This window comes from Teleopsis dalmanni, chromosome 2 (genome assembly GCF_002237135.1).
Source record: "Teleopsis dalmanni isolate 2A chromosome 2, ASM223713v2, whole genome shotgun sequence".
NCBI lineage: Eukaryota > Metazoa > Arthropoda > Insecta > Diptera > Diopsidae > Teleopsis > Teleopsis dalmanni.
In genome coordinates this window covers 85,797,152-85,817,306 of record NC_051847.1, presented here as the reverse complement: position 1 = coordinate 85,817,306, position 20,155 = coordinate 85,797,152, and the positions used below count along the sequence as shown (strand labels likewise).

Below are 20,155 nucleotides of genomic sequence, written 5' to 3'. Positions count from 1 at the left end.
GAAGGGAGGCCAACCGTCCTTCAAGTGAAATCAGGAAAAAGATTTATATATTTAAAAACGTGAAATAGGGTGAATTTCTCAAGGGTCTTGGAACAGCCTTTTGGGTCATAAATAAGTACTTCAGCCTGAAGCGTAAACCAGTAATACCACCCATCCATAGAGTAACAGGCTTGGTATATACAGATTTAGAAAAAGCCGTGACCTTCACAGACACCCTTGAACTTGAATTCCAGCCCAATGAAGACTTAGAATATGACTCAGAGGAAGAAGAACGTATCTCCGAGGAGGCAAATAATATTTTGGATCAGGAGCCAGATGATGGCACTGCAGTATGCAGTAACGAAGAAATCTCCCAAATTATAGCGAGATTGAAGATTAGGTCGGCACCTGGCCATGATATAATTAACAACAGATGCCTACGTAACCTGCCAGAGAACGCAATCCAGCTTATCACTAACATTATTAATTGTATGCTCAGGCTAGATGAATTTCCTAAGACCTGGAAGCTGGCCACAGTCATTGTCTTCCCTAAACCGGATAATAATGACCTGTCCACGGCACTTCAACTAGCTAGAACGGCGGAAATGATTCAAACAGCCCTTAGTGGAAGAAAGTCGACTGGAAAGATCATTTTTGATATTTATAAAGCTTTTGACAAGGTCTGGCATGATGGCCTGATAGTAAAATGTCTGATCTAGGTGTTCCAGGCAGGCCAACTAAAATCATCGGCAGCTTCTTACGTGAGAGATCCTTTCGCACGAAAATCAACAGCGATCTCTCGTCAATCAGAATTATAGAAACAGGGGTTCCTCAGAGATCTCCACTTTTCCCACTCTCTACAACATTTATACATCTAATATCCCAATGTTAGGTCCATCGATTTTGGTGTTATACGCTGACGACACGTATATGCTATACCTGGATAAATGTGTTCTCAACACAAGCAAAACATTTCAAGAGCATGTTGACGTCAAGATTGATCCGATCAAAGAATACATAAAGGATAGAGCCCTGAAATTATTTACGAAAACTGACAGACTTACTAACACCGCGTTATCGAATCTTAGAATGGTTACGGGCTCCTCGAAGAGGTATGCAGATCTAAGCGTAATTATTGGTAAGTCTGATGAAGTGATAAGATTGATCAAGATTAAGATTGATCCGATCAAAAAATATATGAAGGATATGGACCTGAAATTATTTACGAAAACTGATAGACTTACTAACACCGCGTTATCGAATCTTAGAATGGTTACGGGCTCCTCGAAGAGGTATGCAGATCTTAGGTTAATTATTGCTTAGTTTGATGAAGAGATATACAATAATCCAGTTAGGGCGTAGAGAGGGGTTTTGCAGAAACCTCGCAGTTAATAGAGAGTAAAAGTGCTTAAGTGCACTGACTCAACTGGCTTCAACATATTATGGTAATAGAAATTATAATATATAATAACAGTTGACCGCAACAAATATGCATAGTCATCGCTTGAGTCATTGTCTCCAGTGAGCCGGATATATGGAAAGCCTCTTTCCTTTGATGATGCGATAGCCGACAAAGCAACATTTTTTGCTTCCATTAAATTCAAAAACCTTGCGTCTGTGCATTTTTGCAGTGCGATGTGACGGTTCTCCACATCTATCAGATTCTGAAAGTGTTGCAAAAGAGTTTCATTTATATTATCTTTATTTCTTTCTTTTGCAGGTGTTTCACAGTCATCCGACATAGATATTGGATATAGTGATGTATGTGAAGATCATATTGGATCTGCCGATGGACGTGGAGATGAGCATGGCGGCAGCAACGATGCTTCATTTCATGATGGGCCCTGGAAATACTTTTAGTTGGATGGCGCCTCTCCCGAAACTCTAACTCACTGCTGTTCTTTCGTGATTTTGAATAAACAAACAAGCAAATCAACCATTAGTTTTAAGGGTTGCGTTCGACATTTTTGGTCTTAAATGTGCTGATTTGTAGTAAATGAGCTCCTTTTTAATGAAAGCTCTTTGTATGGTATATCATACTCATTAGTGATTATAATGTGCAAAACCGGCTAAAAACGAGACTGTGTGAATGCACTGTTGTCTGTGTTTACAATAGATAATAATTTATAATGTTGTACTTCTTCCAGAAAACTTTTTGGCATATCGATCATTAAACCAGCCATTGCTTGCATTATAAAAGGCATATTTATCGGTTTCTTCACTGTTAAGCGAAACACTGTCAGAAATACGGCTAGATCGTTAATCGAGTCTACTGTTGCACGAAATGGCTGTTAACCGAGGTATAGGTGTATAATTATATAAAGAGACGCTCTTATCAGAATGCTGACCGGTTCATTAATAAGAAACGTCAGCAATGAGTCATACGAAATTGCCAGAACATTGATAAAATTTTTATTATTGAACACATGTAGTATTAAAATTGTATGTGGATTTTTTACATTATTAAATAATGTGCCAATCGGATTGTGTAATCATTTCAAATGAATATTCCTTTGTGAAATTGGTTTGTGCACATAAAGCATAAACCAAATTAATATAGTTACATCAATCTCAAGCAAATCTGTGTATGGGCTGCCAAATATACTTATATTAATTTTGAAAGAACGGGAACGGAACAAGTTTTCTTCTACATTTATTACTTTTTCAAGAGACGCGTCGGTGGTCGAATCGTTTTTTGGCTTGTGTTTTTTCGATTAAGTTTCGGTTTTAGTTTTATTACTGGTATGTATTTTGCTTCATAAAATGCGGGACTTCAAATCGAATATATGTGCAACTTTTTTCAATTAAATATTTTCAATTAATAATGAAATTTTCTAAAAATACTTGTTTGTTTGAGCAATGGTGTTTTTAAGGTTATGTGGCCCTATTTGCAAAAAATAAAATCTGCTTTTCACATATTACCATTTTATATAGGAATGAATTTCAGTAAAAGTCACAAGAAACAATAGAGCCACTGCGTGATGAGACTTAAGAAAGTGACAGCATGATTTTCAACATACAAATCAAAAACAAAAAACTGGCATTGCTTTATCTCTCAATAATCCTTATAAGAACACATATTTCTACTTTTAATAGTTAATTTCAAATAACGTTTCATTTGATATGATTGAGAATTCGTAAATTCATGAATTCGTGATTTCGTTAAAATTGGTTCAATTTGAATGTTTGAAATTTAGTTGGTTTTGTGTAAAAATGAATATAATAATAAGGTATTCTTTTTTGTAGGTTTTGCTGACATCAAAATGGATGATTTGGAAATAATGTGGGATGATGATCCACCTGAAAGGAATGTGTATGGAGTTTTAAGTGCAAACATGTCCAATTTGAATGAGATTATAGAAAAATTTCCTACTGACCCAGCTTACATTGGTGCCATAATTGGCCTAAACGGCTCCAACATAAAAAGCATTAAAACAAAGTTCAACGTCAATGTACATATAAATAGTGACAACCATATAGTAACTGTGAAAGGTCGTAATAGAAAAAATGTTGACGATGCCGTTAAATACATTTTGGAAATTATAAAACACTCTGATCAGAAATATAAAAATAAAAATAAAAATAAAAATGTTTCATCTCAAAATCACGAAGTTTCTCACAATCCCAAAGTTGAATTTAAAAAAAAATCATTCGTGCCTCGTTTTAGTGCTTCTTCCAGAAATGACAATATTCAGGTTGCAACTCCGAAATCTGTAAGTATGACGTACATACAACGAGCGTATGGATATAATATAGTAGCTCATAATAAAATTTATTTAGGGAGAAAATGGCGAAAATAGATTAAGTCTACCTACAAAAAATGTATGTATTGGTGGTACTGAAAAGAAGGAAGTATTGCAGCCTATCGATTGGGAATCTCTAAATAGAAAAGTTGTAAGAAAAATATTAACAATCCACAAATGAAGATATCGATTTATTTGTTTTGCCCATATGAAATATTTTTTATTACAGGAAGAATATCGTAAGTTGCAGTGGGCGCATCTTCCAAAGCTGAGAAAAAATTTTTATCAAGAAGTCAAGGAAATCGCTGTTATGACAGAGGAAGAAGTCAATGAAATGCGTTTAGTAAACAACAATATAATTGTTTCACGTTTAAAAACAAGTGAAGATCAAATGTGTCTTGATATACCGAAACCAATATACAAATTCGACCACTGTTTCAAAGATTATCCTGATATACTTGATGAGTTGAAGAAACAAAACTTTACGGAACCATCTCCTATACAAAAGCAAGCATGGCCTATATTATTGAGAGGCGAGGATATGATAGGTATTGCCCAAACAGGAACTGGAAAAACTTTAGCATTTCTGCTTCCTGCTTTGATTCATACTGATGGACAGACTACACCACGTGCGAAACGCAATGGTCCAAATATATTAATTTTAGCTCCAACACGCGAATTAGCACAGCAAATAGCAAAAGAAGTTAACAAGTACTCGTTCCGTGGAATAAAAGCGTAAGTTAAGAAATAATTTAAAACAAATGAATAAAAAAATAAGCAATAATGAAATTCTTATTCAGTGTATGTATTTATGGTGGTGGCAGTCGTCGTGACCAGATTAGAGATTTCAGAGAAGGAGCTGAATGCATAATTTGTACGCCTGGACGTCTTAATGATTTGGTTCAAGCTAAAGTTGTAGATATTACATCGGTTACATATTTAATATTAGACGAAGCGGACCGTATGCTGGATATGGGTTTCGAGCCACAGATTCGAAAAGTTCTACTTGACATACGCCCTGACAGGCAGACCGTCATGACTAGTGCCACCTGGCCACCATGTGTTAGTAGATTGGCCGAAACCTATATGAACAATCCTATTCAGGTATGGGTTGGCTCACTTGATTTAACTGCCACTCATTCTGTGACTCAAAATGTAGAACTCGTGGATGATGCGGACAAATTTAATACGGTAATATTATTTGAAAAGTTAAATAAAGAAAACTTTGAAGAAAAATGTATTTGTTCCTGTTACAGGTCCTGGCATTTTTAGAAAACCTTAAATCAAGCGATAAAGTTATTATCTTCTGTTCTAAACGAGCTCGTGCTGACGACTTGTCTAGTGATTTATCTCTGAAAGGCCTGTTAACACAATGTATACATGGTTCTCGTGATCAGGTACATAATACATTAGTTTTATTAGAGTAATGCCTCTGTGCATAAGATTCTTATAAACTCAAACAAATTTTCTTTAGGCCGATCGAGAACAAGCACTGGCTGATCTAACCTCAGGTGACATACAAATTTTAATAGCAACAGACGTTGCTTCAAGAGGTTTAGACATTGAAGACATCACGTAAGTGCTTAGTAGTATTAAAAACCGAAGTTGTGAAAAATTTTTTTTTCTTAGTCATGTTATTAATTTTGATTTTCCGCGTAACATTGAGGAGTATGTTCATCGTGTTGGTAGAACTGGACGCGCTGGGCGAACCGGCACTGCCATAAGTTATATAACACGCTCGGATTGGGCTATTGCAAAGGATCTCATTCGTATTTTGGAAGAAGCTGGCCAAGCAGTTCCAAAAGAACTATACGGAATGTCCAATCGCTTTGACGAGATGAAAAAAAGACGTGGTAAAGATTTTAAAATGGGTAGTCATTTTAATCCTTTTTTTAAACACAGTACACCGTAGTGGTACTCATTTTTAAGATTAACTTAGAAACAGTTAACTTAGTAACTTGACCACAACATTGCATTTTGTTTTTCACATTACATCTTAAATAACCGCAATGTTTGATTCAAATCGATCAGTGTTTTACTTAAATGAACGTTGATCGCTAAAAATTAAAAATAATTAAAAAACTGTTTCTAATGTTATTCGAATAATACTGTACAATATGAAAAACTTGAAATAAAATTAAATAAAAATTAATAGTACTTCTATTTGAATACAAAACTCTATTTTAGGTTAATTTTTTATATAAAAAATATATACTGTATGTATATATTGTTATACATGAAACTTTGTTCGTTTAATAAATTTAATGAAGTACAACTGTGGGAACGCTTTTTGAAAAACTATGATAATTATATTGTGTTCTTGCTTTTTCATTTATAAGGGTTTCAATTTTTATTTAAAAGTAACATATTTTATTTGAAATATTTTTAAGATGGATATTAATCCTTTGTACAGATAATTGTGTGTGAACGACACATAATATAGTAATAACTTACTATAGATCCTTAATCTGGTTTAGCTTGTTAGCCCTTTGTGTGAATTAGCTTCTGCACTTGTCACCCAAACTAATCGATAAGAGTGATAACAATTACGATTGATTGATTTTTTATTGTATTTCTAAACTTTATTAAAATAATTTAATATGTTTATACAAAATATTATATATAAAAAATATTGAATTATCCTTATTCTCTTCACAGAATCTACAGTTTGCATCCGTAAGTATCCCCAGTATTGTAAGGTGGTGTTTCATTCTACAGTGCCCTGTTAGAATGCCTGTAATGATTCTAAGCTTTTCCTTTGATAGGTTCATACAATCCTGGTATCACTTATTGTTATAGGTACCAATAAGTGATTTGGATTGTTTCAATCCTAGTATATTGTCCCAATTATCCTTTTTATTTCTGTTCTCTTTTATTTTTATGAAAGAAAGTAGCGTATTATTTCCTAGTACACAAGAAGGTTCTAGTACCAACATCGGTGTAGCTGCTCCTTTCCTGGCTAGTTTGTCCGTGTATTCGTTTCCGCGTACGCCAGTATGGCGCGGTAACCAAAAAATCGACACCTGATTTAATTAGCCAAGTACGTTGTTGGTGTTATAACCCGCAGGACCTGTAAGCAGATAAACATGAAAGGAAACACAAGACGATTACATGCGTAGGGAAATAGGATAAAAGTTAGTTGGGTAATGAAGGAGAAGGAGGAGGAAGAGTAGGGAAGAGGTATATATAAATCATCATCCTGGATCCAGCCGGAGAAACTTGGCCACTTCAATGGGGTGAGTCTCAATTGAAATCTCAATTGAGCAAGGACAGTTCTTGTTGCACGAGGAAGAGAGCGTTCATCCGAGGAGATTTCAGGCGGAGACCTATTAAAAACCTTGTTGTCAGACAACCTAGGTCTAGAAGAAGATACTGCATCGGTGTGTTGAGAGCCGTAAGTCCACGTTTATATTCGACCTCACTGATGTTAGCTCCGTTACAAAAGGTGTCGATAGAATTATTAAAAGAAAGGAGAGATCGACGAATGCATCTAGGAGGGAAAGCACTACTAGTTATGACGCCATTGGGGTGACCATCTGTGTGGCACGCGAGAAGATATTGCTTGGACAGTAGATAATTGTGCTCTTTTACAAGAAGCATTTTTGATTCTGCATGAAGGTGGTCGTCATGCGACATGCTATGGCAGCCAGTTGCAGCCCGTAATGCCGTGTTTTGACATGATTGGATTTTGGTCCATTGCGTCTCGCACAGTTGTGGGGTCCATACTGGAGCTGCATAGGCCGCAATAGGACGTCCTATTGCTTTGTATGTACTCAGTAGGGTTTCTTTATTTTTGCCCCATGAACAACCTGCGAGAGCTTTTAACACATTATTACGCGATTTCAGCCGGTCACACATAGCAGACGCATGTGCAGAAAAAGTCAGCATACTGTCGAGTACGACACTCAGGATTTTAGGTTTGGTGGTGGTAGGGATCCTGATTTCACCGATATTTATGGGCAGAGTCAAGAATTCCTCTTTAGTCCAGGAAGTAAAGAGGGTGGCAGAAGATTTATTTGGTGATAGTTGAAGATTTCTATCAGCCAGAAATTATGCCAAGGATGGTAGATATGCATTCAACCTGTTGCACAGTACAGAAGGGTCCTGGCCCGTAGCTAGAATTGTGCAGTCGTCTGCATAGGAAATGACTCTGACTCCCTCTGAGGGGTCCCGGAGTTTGGACATGTATAAATTGAAGAGGATCGGTGAAAGTATACTGCCCTGGGGTACACCTTGTTTCAATTTCCAAGCTTTTGACATATCTTTAAAGTCAACAAAGTATGATCTGCCTATAAGATAGTTACAGAGCCATCGCTTGGTAGAGTCAGGGATAGATGCTTCGGCCAAGTCATCTAACAGTGTCCTATTGGAGACTGTGTCAAATGCTTTTGCGAGATCAAGGGCAACAAGCACTGTGCTGTCACACGGGCGATTTTGATTTAAACCATTTGCAATTTGAGATGTAATATCACAAAGCGCTGAGGTGCTACTGTGACGTTTACGAAAACCATGTTGATGAGGTGGTAGATGAATATGAGTAGATATTTGCTTGAGTACTAAAGACTCCAGAACTTTGGCTACTGGAGATAGCAAGGACGTCGGTCTATAGGATTCACCGAAGCCTGCCAGTTTACCTGGTTTCAACAATGAAATTATTCTACAAGTCTTCCAAATGTTAGGGATGATGTGTGAACTAATGGAAGAGTTCAAAATATGCGTCAGAACTGAAATACCAAAGGTCCCGAGATTCTTGAGCATGAGCATGGAAATGCCATCAGGACTAAGAGCTTTCGAGGCTTTGGCATGTCTGATCGTATTAAGTACATCATCTAAGGAGAACAGCGTGGTGTTGTCGGAATGTGGCTTCCGAAAAGCGCGTTTCTGTCTGTGTGAAACAAGACAAACAGAAGCATTAGGCACGAAAAGACGACAAAATTGTCAGGCGCAATGCTTGGGATCAGGGAAAGTGATCTCATTAAATGTTATCGCCTTGTTGTTGGAACGGGAAGGATTAGAAAGTGCTTTAATGGTAGTCCACAATTTACCATTTTGGAGGTCGCAATTATCTAAATGTTCCTTCCATTTACTAAGACGATAATCGTCCACCATTTTACGGATGTTATTGTTCAGGATTTTTATGTGTGGATTGGTTGGGTTCAATCTTCGAAGATTGCCGCGTTCTTCAGCAAGAGGCACAGCGTCACTAGGAAAACCTGGTCTAATGGTTTTAATTCTACCTGCTGGGACGGCTGTGGCGGCAGCTTTGATAATTATGCTGCGAAATTGTTTCTCTGCCTTGTTCAAATCAGAGGACAGGGAACTGTTGCTGAAGTCGCGTTCTGAAATATCTTTGAAAAGGGCCCAATTCGCTTTTTTGAAATTCCTGTAGGTTTTCTTGTCAGCCGCAGTGAGGACCTCGATCGATGGAATAGAAATTGTGATGGGAGTGTGATCCGAGCTTAAAGCTATATCAACACTCCAATTCGAGGCAGCGAGAAGCCGAGGGCTTGCGAGACTGACATCAGGAGAGCTGGAACAGGTTGGCGTTACCCTAGTGGAGGAGTCCTCATTTAGAACACCAAAAGAGGGAATGGTGTGCATTCAAATCACCCAGAACAAAACGCGAGTCCTCATCTAGAAGATGTGAAATATTTGGGGTGTGCTGCGGAGGGCAGCTAGAGTTGGATATCAAATAGATATTGATTAGTTCAAGGAACCTTAAAGACCTACCAATGAAAATTTTTAACCCTATAATCTCCAAGTATTCGTCATTAGACGAGGGCAAAGAAAGCTCAAAATGATATGTAGAATCCCGCAACAGAAAAGCAACGCCACCTCCTGCGCCTCTAGGTCGACCTTTACGAATAAGTGTAAAGCCTGAGGGGGGAAAGAGAGGGAAGTTGGGCAAAAGTTTAGTCTCCTGCAGTGCAGCTACTGCAATGTTGTTGGAGGACATGAATGCTGCAATTTCAAATAGTTTCCTTCTTAGACCATTACAGTTGAATTGTAGAATTTTGAGAGGGGATGAACAATTAATTACGGAGACTACGCTAGTACGTTGCAGGTGTGAGTGGTTTTGTGGTGGAATAATAGGCGGAGTTTGGCAGCAATTGCCAATGAAATTTGAATTCCAACCATGATGCGAGACCAATCCGGAGCAAGGTCTAAGGTGACACCAGCCATTACAAGAATTCCAATCACTTGAAGAGTCCTATTGGGGGATGTTAAACGATTCTTGGTCGTCGTTGATGACGAGTGGCTCCGGGACGTAGACCCGACCGTTTGTGGAACCAAGCAGGCCATATAATAGACATGCCAAGGCCATATAATAGACCTCGGCATGTCCAACCTAGATTATACCCTGCATATGAAAGTTTTAGATGAGCTAGACTCTGATCATAAACCGGTTCTATTCATTCTTCCCATGAACTGTTCCATGAACACTATGACCCCTACGTTATCTACCAGCGACTGGAACGCGCTCAAGAACTTGGTAGACGTTAGCTGCATCAAAAACCATCCAGAAACCTCAGAAAAATTGGATAACTGTATACAGAACCTGGCCCATCTATTAAAGCATGCCTCTGATAGCTCCACCCTCAAATATAGGAAACCATACAGTTATTTTAACTTACCGCAGCCTATTAAAAACATGATTAGAAATCAAAATAGAATCCGGAAATTTACTCAAATAACGGGTGACCCGGAGAGCAGAAGGGAGGCCAACCGTCCTTCAAGTGAAATCAGGAAAAAGATTTATATATTTAAAAACGTGAAATAGGGTGAATTTCTCAAGGGTCTTGGAACAGCCTTCTGGGTCATAAATAAGTACTTCAGCCTAAAGCGTAAACCAGTAATACCACCCATCCATAGAGTAACAGGCTTGGTATATACAGATTTAGAAAAAGCCGTGACCTTCACAGACACCCTTGAACTTGAATTCCAGCCCAATGAAGACTTAGAATATGACTCAGAGGAAGAAGAACGTATCTCCGAGGAGGCAAATAATATTTTGGATCAGGAGCCAGATGATGGCACTGCAGTATGCAGTAACGAAGAAATCTCCCAAATTATAGCGAGATTGAAGATTAGGTCGGCACCTGGCCATGATATAATTAACAACAGATGCCTACGTAACCTGCCAGAGAACGCAATCCAGCTTATCACTAACATTATTAATTGTATGCTCAGGCTAGATGAATTTCCTAAGACCTGGAAGCTGGCCACAGTCATTGTCTTCCCTAAACCGGATAATAATGACCTGTCCACGGCACTTCAACTAGCTAGAACGGCCGAAATGATTCAAACAGCCATTAGTGGAAGAAAGTCGACTGGAAAGATCATTTTTGATATTTATAAAGCTTTTGACAAGGTCTGGCATGATGGCCTGATAGTAAAAATGTCTGATCTAGGTGTTCCAGGCAGGCCAACTAAAATCATCGGCAGCTTCTTACGTGAGAGATCCTTTCGCACGAAAATCAACAGCGATCTCTCGTCAATCAGAATTATAGAAACAGGGGTTCCTCAGAGATCTCCACTTTTCCCACTCTCTACAACATTTATACATCTAATATCCCAATGTTAGGTCCATCGATTTTGGTGTTATACGCTGACGACACGTATATGCTATACCTGGATAAATGTGTTCTCAACACAAGCAAAACATTTCAAGAGCATGTTGACGTCAAGATTGATCCGATCAAAGAATACATAAAGGATAGAGCCCTGAAATTATTTACGAAAACTGACAGACTTACTAACACCGCGTTATCGAATCTTAGAATGGTTACGGGCTCCTCGAAGAGGTATGCAGATCTAAGCGTAATTATTGGTAAGTCTGATGAAGTGATAAGATTGATCAAGATTAAGATTGATCCGATCAAAAAATATATGAAGGATATGGACCTGAAATTATTTACGAAAACTGATAGACTTACTAACACCGCGTTATCGAATCTTAGAATGGTTACGGGCTCCTCGAAGAGGTATGCAGATCTTAGGTAAATTATTGCTTAGTTTGATGAAGAGATATACAATAATCCAGTTAGGGCGTAGAGAGGGGTTTTGCAGAAACCTCGCAGTTAATAGAGAGTAAAAGTGCTTAAGTGCACTGACTCAACTGGCTTCAACATATTATGGTAATAGAAATTATAATATATAATAACAGTTGACCGCAACAAATATGCATAGTCATTGCTTGAGTCATTGTCTCCAGTGAGCCGGATATATGGAAAGCCTCTTTCCTTTGATGATGCGATAGCCGACAAAGCAACATTTTTTGCTTCCATTAAATTCAAAAACCTTGCGTCTGTGCATTTTTGCAGTGCGATGTGACGGTTCTCCACATCTATCAGATTCTGAAAGTGTTGCAAAAGAGTTTCATTTATATTATCTTTATTTCTTTCTTTTGCAGGTGTTTCACAGTCATCCGACATAGATATTGGATATAGCGATGTATGTGAAGATCATATTGGATCTGCCGATGGACGTGGAGATGAGCATGGCGGCAGCAACGATGCTTCATTTCATGATGGGCCCTGGAAATACTTTTAGTTGGATGGCGCCTCTCCCGAAACTCTAACTCACTGCTGTTCTTTCGTGATTTTGAATAAACAAACAAGCAAATCAACCATTAGTTTTAAGGGTTGCGTTCGACATTTTTGGTCTTAAATGTGCTGATTTGTAGTAAATGAGCTCCTTTTTAATGAAAGCTCTTTGTATGGTATATCATACTCATTAGTGATTATAATGTGCAAAACCGGCTAAACGAGACTGTGTGAATGCACTGTTGTCTGTGTTTACAATAGAATAATTTATAATGTTGTACTTCTTCCAGAAAACTTTTTGGCATATCGATCATTAAACCAGCCATTGCTTGCATTATAAAAGGCATATTTATCGGTTTCTTCACTGTTAAGCGAAACACTGTCAGAAATACGGCTAGATCGTTAATCGAGTCTACTGTTGCACGAAATGGCTGTTAACCGAGGTATAGGTGTATAATTATATAAAGAGACGCTCTTATCAGAATGCTGACCGGTTCATTAATAAGAAACGTCAGCAATGAGTCATACGAAATTGCCAGAACATTGATAAAACTTTTATTATTGAACACATGTAGTATTAAAATTGTATGTGGATTTTTTACATTATTAAATAATGTGCCAATCGGATTGTGTAATCATTTCAAATGAATATTCCTTTGTGAAATTGGTTTGTGCACATAAAGCATAAACCAAATTAATATAGTTACATCAATCTCAAGCAAATCTGTGTATGGGCTGCCAAATATACTTATATTAATTTTGAAAGAACGGGAACGGAACAAGTTTTCTTCTACATTTATTACTTTTTCAAGAGACGCGTCGGTGGTCGAATCGTTTTTTGGCTTGTGTTTTTTCGATTAAGTTTCGGTTTTAGTTTTATTACTGGTATGTATTTTGCTTCATAAAATGCGGGACTTCAAATCGAATATATGTGCAACTTTTTTCAATTAAATATTTTCAATTAATAATGAAATTTTCTAAAAATACTTGTTTGTTTGAGCAATGGTGTTTTTAAGGTTATGTGGCCCTATTTGCAAAAAATAAAATCTGCATTTCACATATTACCATTTTATATAGGAATGAATTTCAGTAAAAGTCACAAGAAACAATAGAGCCACTGCGTGATGAGACTTAAGAAAGTGACAGCATGATTTTCAACATACAAATCAAAAACAAAAAACTGGCATTGCTTTATCTCTCAATAATCCTTATAAGAACACATATTTCTACTTTTAATAGTTAATTTCAAAAACCGTTTCATTTGATATGATTGAGAATTCGTAAATTCGTGAATTCGTGAATTCGTGATTTCGTGAAAATTGGTTCAATTTGAATGTTTGAAATTTAGTTGGTTTTGTGTAAAAATGAATATAATATATAAGGTATTCTTTTTTGTAGGTTTTGCTGACATCAAAATGGATGATTTGGAAATAATGTGGGATGATGATCCACCTGAAAGGAATGTGTATGGAGTTTTAAGTGCAAACATGTCCAATTTGAATGAGATTATAGAAAAATTTCCTACTGACCCAGCTTACATTGGTGCCATAATTGGCCTAAACGGCTCCAACATAAAAAGCATTAAAACAAAGTTCAACGTCAATGTACATATAAATAGTGACAACCATATAGTAACTGTGAAAGGTCGTAATAGAAAAAATGTTGACGATGCCGTTAAATACATTTTGGAAATTATAAAACACTCTGATCAGAAATATAAAAATAAAAATAAAAATAAAAATGTTTCATCTCAAAATCACGAAGTTTCTCACAATCCCAAAGTTGAATTTAAAAAAAAATCATTCGTGCCTCGTTTTAGTGCTTCTTCCAGAAATGACAATATTCAGGTTGCAACTCCGAAATCTGTAAGTATGACGTACATACAACGAGCGTATGGATATAATATAGTAGCTCATAATAAAATTTATTTAGGGAGAAAATGGCGAAAATAGATTAAGTCTACCTACAAAAAATGTATGTATTGGTGGTACTGAAAAGAAGGAAGTATTGCAGCCTATCGATTGGGAATCTCTAAATAGAAAAGTTGTAAGAAAAATATTAACAATCCACAAATGAAGATATCGATTTATTTGTTTTGCCCATATGAAATATTTTTTATTACAGGAAGAATATCGTAAGTTGCAGTGGGCGCATCTTCCAAAGCTGAGAAAAAATTTTTATCAAGAAGTCAAGGAAATCGCTGTTATGACAGAGGAAGAAGTCAATGAAATGCGTTTAGTAAACAACAATATAATTGTTTCACGTTTAAAAACAAGTGAAGATCAAATGTGTCTTGATATACCGAAACCAATATACAAATTCGACCACTGTTTCAAAGATTATCCTGATATACTTGATGAGTTGAAGAAACAAAACTTTACGGAACCATCTCCTATACAAAAGCAAGCATGGCCTATATTATTGAGAGGCGAGGATATGATAGGTATTGCCCAAACAGGAACTGGAAAAACTTTAGCATTTCTGCTTCCTGCTTTGATTCATACTGATGGACAGACTACACCACGTGCGAAACGCAATGGTCCAAATATATTAATTTTAGCTCCAACACGCGAATTAGCACAGCAAATAGCAAAAGAAGTTAACAAGTACTCGTTCCGTGGAATAAAAGCGTAAGTTAAGAAATAATTTAAAACAAATGAATAAAAAAATAAGCAATAATGAAATTCTTATTCAGTGTATGTATTTATGGTGGTGGCAGTCGTCGTGACCAGATTAGAGATTTCAGAGAAGGAGCTGAATGCATAATTTGTACGCCTGGACGTCTTAATGATTTGGTTCAAGCTAAAGTTGTAGATATTACATCGGTTACATATTTAATATTAGACGAAGCGGACCGTATGCTGGATATGGGTTTCGAGCCACAGATTCGAAAAGTTCTACTTGACATACGCCCTGACAGGCAGACCGTCATGACTAGTGCCACCTGGCCACCATGTGTTAGTAGATTGGCCGAAACCTATATGAACAATCCTATACAGGTATGGGTTGGCTCACTTGATTTAACTGCCACTCATTCTGTGACTCAAAATGTAGAACTCGTGGATGATGCGGACAAATTTAATACGGTAATATTATTTGAAAAGTTAAATAAAGAAAACTTTGAAGAAAAATGTATTTGTTCCTGTTACAGGTCCTGGCATTTTTAGAAAACCTTAAATCAAGCGATAAAGTTATTATCTTCTGTTCTAAACGAGCTCGTGCTGACGACTTGTCTAGTGATTTATCTCTGAAAGGCCTGTTAACACAATGTATACATGGTTCTCGTGATCAGGTACATAATACATTAGTTTTATTAGAGTAATGCCTCTGTGCATAAGATTCTTATAAACTCAAACAAATTTTCTTTAGGCCGATCGAGAACAAGCACTGGCTGATCTAACCTCAGGTGACATACAAATTTTAATAGCAACAGACGTTGCTTCAAGAGGTTTAGACATTGAAGACATCACGTAAGTGCTTAGTAGTATTAAAAACCGAAGTTGTGAAAAATTTTTTTTTCTTAGTCATGTTATTAATTTTGATTTTCCGCGTAACATTGAGGAGTATGTTCATCGTGTTGGTAGAACTGGACGCGCTGGGCGAACCGGCACTGCCATAAGTTATATAACACGCTCGGATTGGGCTATTGCAAAGGATCTCATTCGTATTTTGGAAGAAGCTGGCCAAGCAGTTCCAAAAGAACTATACGGAATGTCCAATCGCTTTGACGAGATGAAAAAAAGACGTGGTAAAGATTTTAAAATGGGTAGTCATTTTAATCCTTTTTTTAAACACAGTACACCGTAGTGGTACTCATTTTTAAGATTAACTTAGAAACAGTTAACTTAGTAACTTGACCACAACATTGCATTTTGTTTTTCACATTACATCTTAAATAACCGCAATGTTTGATTCAAATCGATCAGTGTTTTACTTAAATGAACGTTGATCGCTAAAAATTAAAAATAATTAAAAAACTGTTTCTAATGTTATTCGAATAATACTGTACAATATGAAAAACTTGAAATAAAATTAAATAAAAATTAATAGTACTTCTATTTGAATACAAAACTCTATTTTAGGTTAATTTTTTATATAAAAAATATATACTGTATGTATATATTGTTATACATGAAACTTTGTTCGTTTAATAAATTTAATGAAGTACAACTGTGGGAACGCTTTTTGAAAAACTATGATAATTATATTGTGTTCTTGCTTTTTCATTTATAAGGGTTTCAATTTTTATTTAAAAGTAACATATTTTATTTGAAATATTTTTAAGATGGATATTAATCCTTTGTACAGATAATTGTGTGTGAACGACACATAATATAGTAATAACTTACTATAGATCCTTAATCTGGTTTAGCTTGTTAGCCCTTTGTGTGAATTAGCTTCTGCACTTGTCACCCAAACTAATCGATAAGAGTGATAACAATTACGATTGATTGATTTTTTATTGTATTTCTAAACTTTATTAAAATAATTTAATATGTTTATACAAAATATTATATATAAAAAATATTGAATTATCCTTATTCTCTTCACAGAATCTACAGTTTGCATCCGTAAGTATCCCCAGTATTGTAAGGTGGTGTTTCATTCTACAGTGCCCTGTTAGAATGCCTGTAATGATTCTAAGCTTTTCCTTTGATAGGTTCATACAATCCTGGTATCACTTATTGTTATAGGTACCAATAAGTGATTTGGATTGTTTCAATCCTAGTATATTGTCCCAATTATCCTTTTTATTTCTGTTCTCTTTTATTTTTATGAAAGAAAGTAGCGTATTATTTCCTAGTACACAAGAAGGTTCTAGTACCAACATCGGTGTAGCTGCTCCTTTCCTGGCTAGTTTGTCCGTGTATTCGTTTCCGCGTACGCCAGTATGGCGCGGTAACCAAAAAATCGACACCTGATTTAATTAGCCAAGTACGTTGTTGGTGTTATAACCCGCAGGACCTGTAAGCAGATAAACATGAAAGGAAACACAAGACGATTACATGCGTAGGGAAATAGGATAAAAGTTAGTTGGGTAATGAAGGAGAAGGAGGAGGAAGAGTAGGGAAGAGGTATATATAAATCATCATCCTGGATCCAGCCGGAGAAACTTGGCCACTTCAATGGGGTGAGTCTCAATTGAAATCTCAATTGAGCAAGGACAGTTCTTGTTGCACGAGGAAGAGAGCGTTCATCCGAGGAGATTTCAGGCGGAGACCTATTAAAAACCTTGTTGTCAGACAACCTAGGTCTAGAAGAAGATACTGCATCGGTGTGTTGAGAGCCGTAAGTCCACGTTTATATTCGACCTCACTGATGTTAGCTCCGTTACAAAAGGTGTCGATAGAATTATTAAAAGAAAGGAGAGATCGACGAATGCATCTAGGAAGGAAGGCACTACTAGTCATGACGCCATTTGGATGACCATCTGTGTGGCACGCGAGAAGATATTGCTGGGACAGTAGATAATTGTGCTCTTTTACAAGAAGCATTTTTGATTCTGCATGAAGGTGGTCGTCATGCGACATGCTATGGCAGCCAGTTGCAGCCCGTAATGCCGTGTTTTGACATGATTGGATTTTGGTCCATTGCGTCTCGCAGAGTTGTGGGGTCCATACTGGAGCTGCATAGGCCGCAATAGGACGTCCTATTGCTTTGTATGTACTCAGTAGGGTTTCTTCATCTTTGCCCCATGAACAATCTGCGAGAGCTTTTAACACATTATTACGCGATTTCAGCCGGTCACACATAGCAGACGCATGTGCAGAAAAAGTCAGCATACTGTCGAGTACGACACCCAGGATTTTAGGTTTGGTGGTGGTAGGGATCCTGATTTCACCGATATTTATGGGCAGAGTCAAGAATTCCTCTTTAGTCCAGGAAGTAAAGAGGGAGGATTAGAAAGTGCTTTAATGGTAGTCCACAATTTACCATTTTGGAGGTCGCAATTATCTAAATGTTCCTTCCATTTACTAAGACGATAATCGTCCACCATTTTACGGATGTTATTGTTCAGGATTTTTATGTGTGGATTGGTTGGGTTCAATCTTCGAAGATTGCCGCGTTCTTCAGCAAGAGGCACAGCGTCACTAAGAAAACCTGGTCTAATGGTTTTAATTCTACCTGCTGGGACGGCTGTGGCGGCAGCTTTGATAATTATGCTGCGAAATTGTTTCTCTGCCTTGTTCAAATCAGAGGACAGGGAACTGTTGCTGAAGTCGCGTTCTGAAATATCTTTGAAAAGGGCCCAATTCGCTTTTTTGAAATTCCTGTAGGTTTTCTTGTCAGCCGCAGTGAGGACCTCGATCGATGGAATAGAAATTGTGATGGGAGTGTGATCCGAGCTTAAAGCTATATCAACACTCCAATTCGAGGCAGCGAGAAGCCGAGGGCTTGCGAGACTGACATCAGGAGAGCTGGAACAGGTTGGCGTTACCCTAGTGGAGGAGTCCTCATTTAGAACACCAAAAGAGGGAATGGTGTGCATTCAAATCACCCAGAACAAAACGCGAGTCCTCATCTAGAAGATGTGAAATATTTGGGGTGTGCTGCGGAGGGCAGCTAGAGTTGGATATCAAATAGATATTGATTAGTTCAAGGAACCTTAAAGACCTACCAATGAAAATTTTTAACCCTATAATCTCCAAGTATTCGTCATTAGACGAGGGCAAAGAAAGCTCAAAATGATATGTAGAATCCCGCAACAGAAAAGCAACGCCACCTCCTGCGCCTCTAGGTCGACCTTTACGAATAAGTGTAAAGCCTGAGGGGGGAAAGAGAGGGAAGTTGGGCAAAAGTTTAGTCTCCTGCAGTGCAGCTACTGCAATGTTGTTGGAGGACATGAATGCTGCAATTTCAAATAGTTTCCTTCTTAGACCATTACAGTTGAATTGTAGAATTTTGAGAGGGGATGAACAATTAATTACGGAGACTACGCTAGTACGTTGCAGGTGTGAGTGGTTTTGTGGTGGAATAATAGGCGGAGTTTGGCAGCAATTGCCAATGAAATTTGAATTCCAACCATGATGCGAGACCAATCCGGAGCAAGGTCTAAGGTGACACCAGCCATTACAAGAATTCCAATCACTTGAAGAGTCCTATTGGGGGATGTTAAACGATTCTTGGTCGTCGTTGATGACGAGTGGCTCCGGGACGTAGACCCGACCGTTTGTGGAACCAAGCAGGCCATATAATAGACATGCCAAGGCCATATAATAGACCTCGGCATGTCCAACCTAGATTATACCCTGCATATGAAAGTTTTAGATGAGCTAGACTCTGATCATAAACCGGTTCTATTCATTCTTCCCATGAACTGTTCCATGAACACTATGACCCCTACGTTATCTACCAGCGACTGGAACGCGCTCAAGAACTTGGTAGACGTTAGCTGCATCAAAAACCATCCAGAAACCTCAGAAAAATTGGATAACTGTATACAGAACCTGGCCCATCTATTAAAGCATGCCTCTGATAGCTTCACCCTCAAATATAGGAAACCATACAGTTATTTTAACTTACCGCAGCCTATTAAAAACATGATTAGAAATCAAAATAGAATCCGGAAATTTACTCAAATAACGGGTGACCCGGAGAGCAGAAGGGAGGCCAACCGTCCTTCAAGTGAAATCAGGAAAAAGATTTATATATTTAAAAACGTGAAATAGGGTGAATTTCTCAAGGGTCTTGGAACAGCCTTCTGGGTCATAAATAAGTACTTCAGCCTAAAGCGTAAACCAGTAATACCACCCATCCATAGAGTAACAGGCTTGGTATATACAGATTTAGAAAAAGCCGTGACCTTCACAGACACCCTTGAACTTGAATTCCAGCCCAATGAAGACTTAGAATATGACTCAGAGGAAGAAGAACGTATCTCCGAGG

At 37.5% G+C, this 20,155-nt stretch overlaps 2 protein-coding genes across 3 annotated transcripts; both read left to right on the top strand.

The window, feature by feature from the left end:
- Positions 1-2,548: 2,548 nt before the first annotated feature.
- On the top strand, positions 2,549-5,838 carry LOC119682910 (probable ATP-dependent RNA helicase DDX43). The gene is made up of 8 exons (XM_038096453.1): positions 2,549-2,721; positions 3,226-3,692; positions 3,760-3,873; positions 3,952-4,457; positions 4,523-4,913; positions 4,979-5,119; positions 5,197-5,297; positions 5,352-5,838. Exons 2-8 carry the CDS (start codon positions 3,243-3,245, stop codon positions 5,632-5,634), a joined length of 1,986 nt encoding a protein of 661 aa, XP_037952381.1. The 5' UTR covers positions 2,549-2,721; positions 3,226-3,242; the 3' UTR covers positions 5,635-5,838.
- A 7,142-nt stretch (positions 5,839-12,980) lies between these two features.
- Positions 12,981-16,279, top strand: LOC119683267 (probable ATP-dependent RNA helicase DDX43). 2 transcript variants are annotated; one of them, XM_038096908.1, is made up of 8 exons: positions 12,981-13,153; positions 13,667-14,133; positions 14,201-14,314; positions 14,393-14,898; positions 14,964-15,354; positions 15,420-15,560; positions 15,638-15,738; positions 15,793-16,279. In XM_038096908.1, exons 2-8 carry the CDS (start codon positions 13,684-13,686, stop codon positions 16,073-16,075), a joined length of 1,986 nt encoding a protein of 661 aa, XP_037952836.1. In that variant the 5' UTR covers positions 12,981-13,153; positions 13,667-13,683; the 3' UTR covers positions 16,076-16,279. The 2 variants fall into 2 exon arrangements, with proteins under 2 accessions (XP_037952836.1, XP_037952835.1); XM_038096907.1 differs by lacking the exon at positions 12,981-13,153 and having other exon boundaries at positions 13,633-14,133.
- The last annotated feature ends 3,876 nt before the right edge of the window (positions 16,280-20,155 follow it).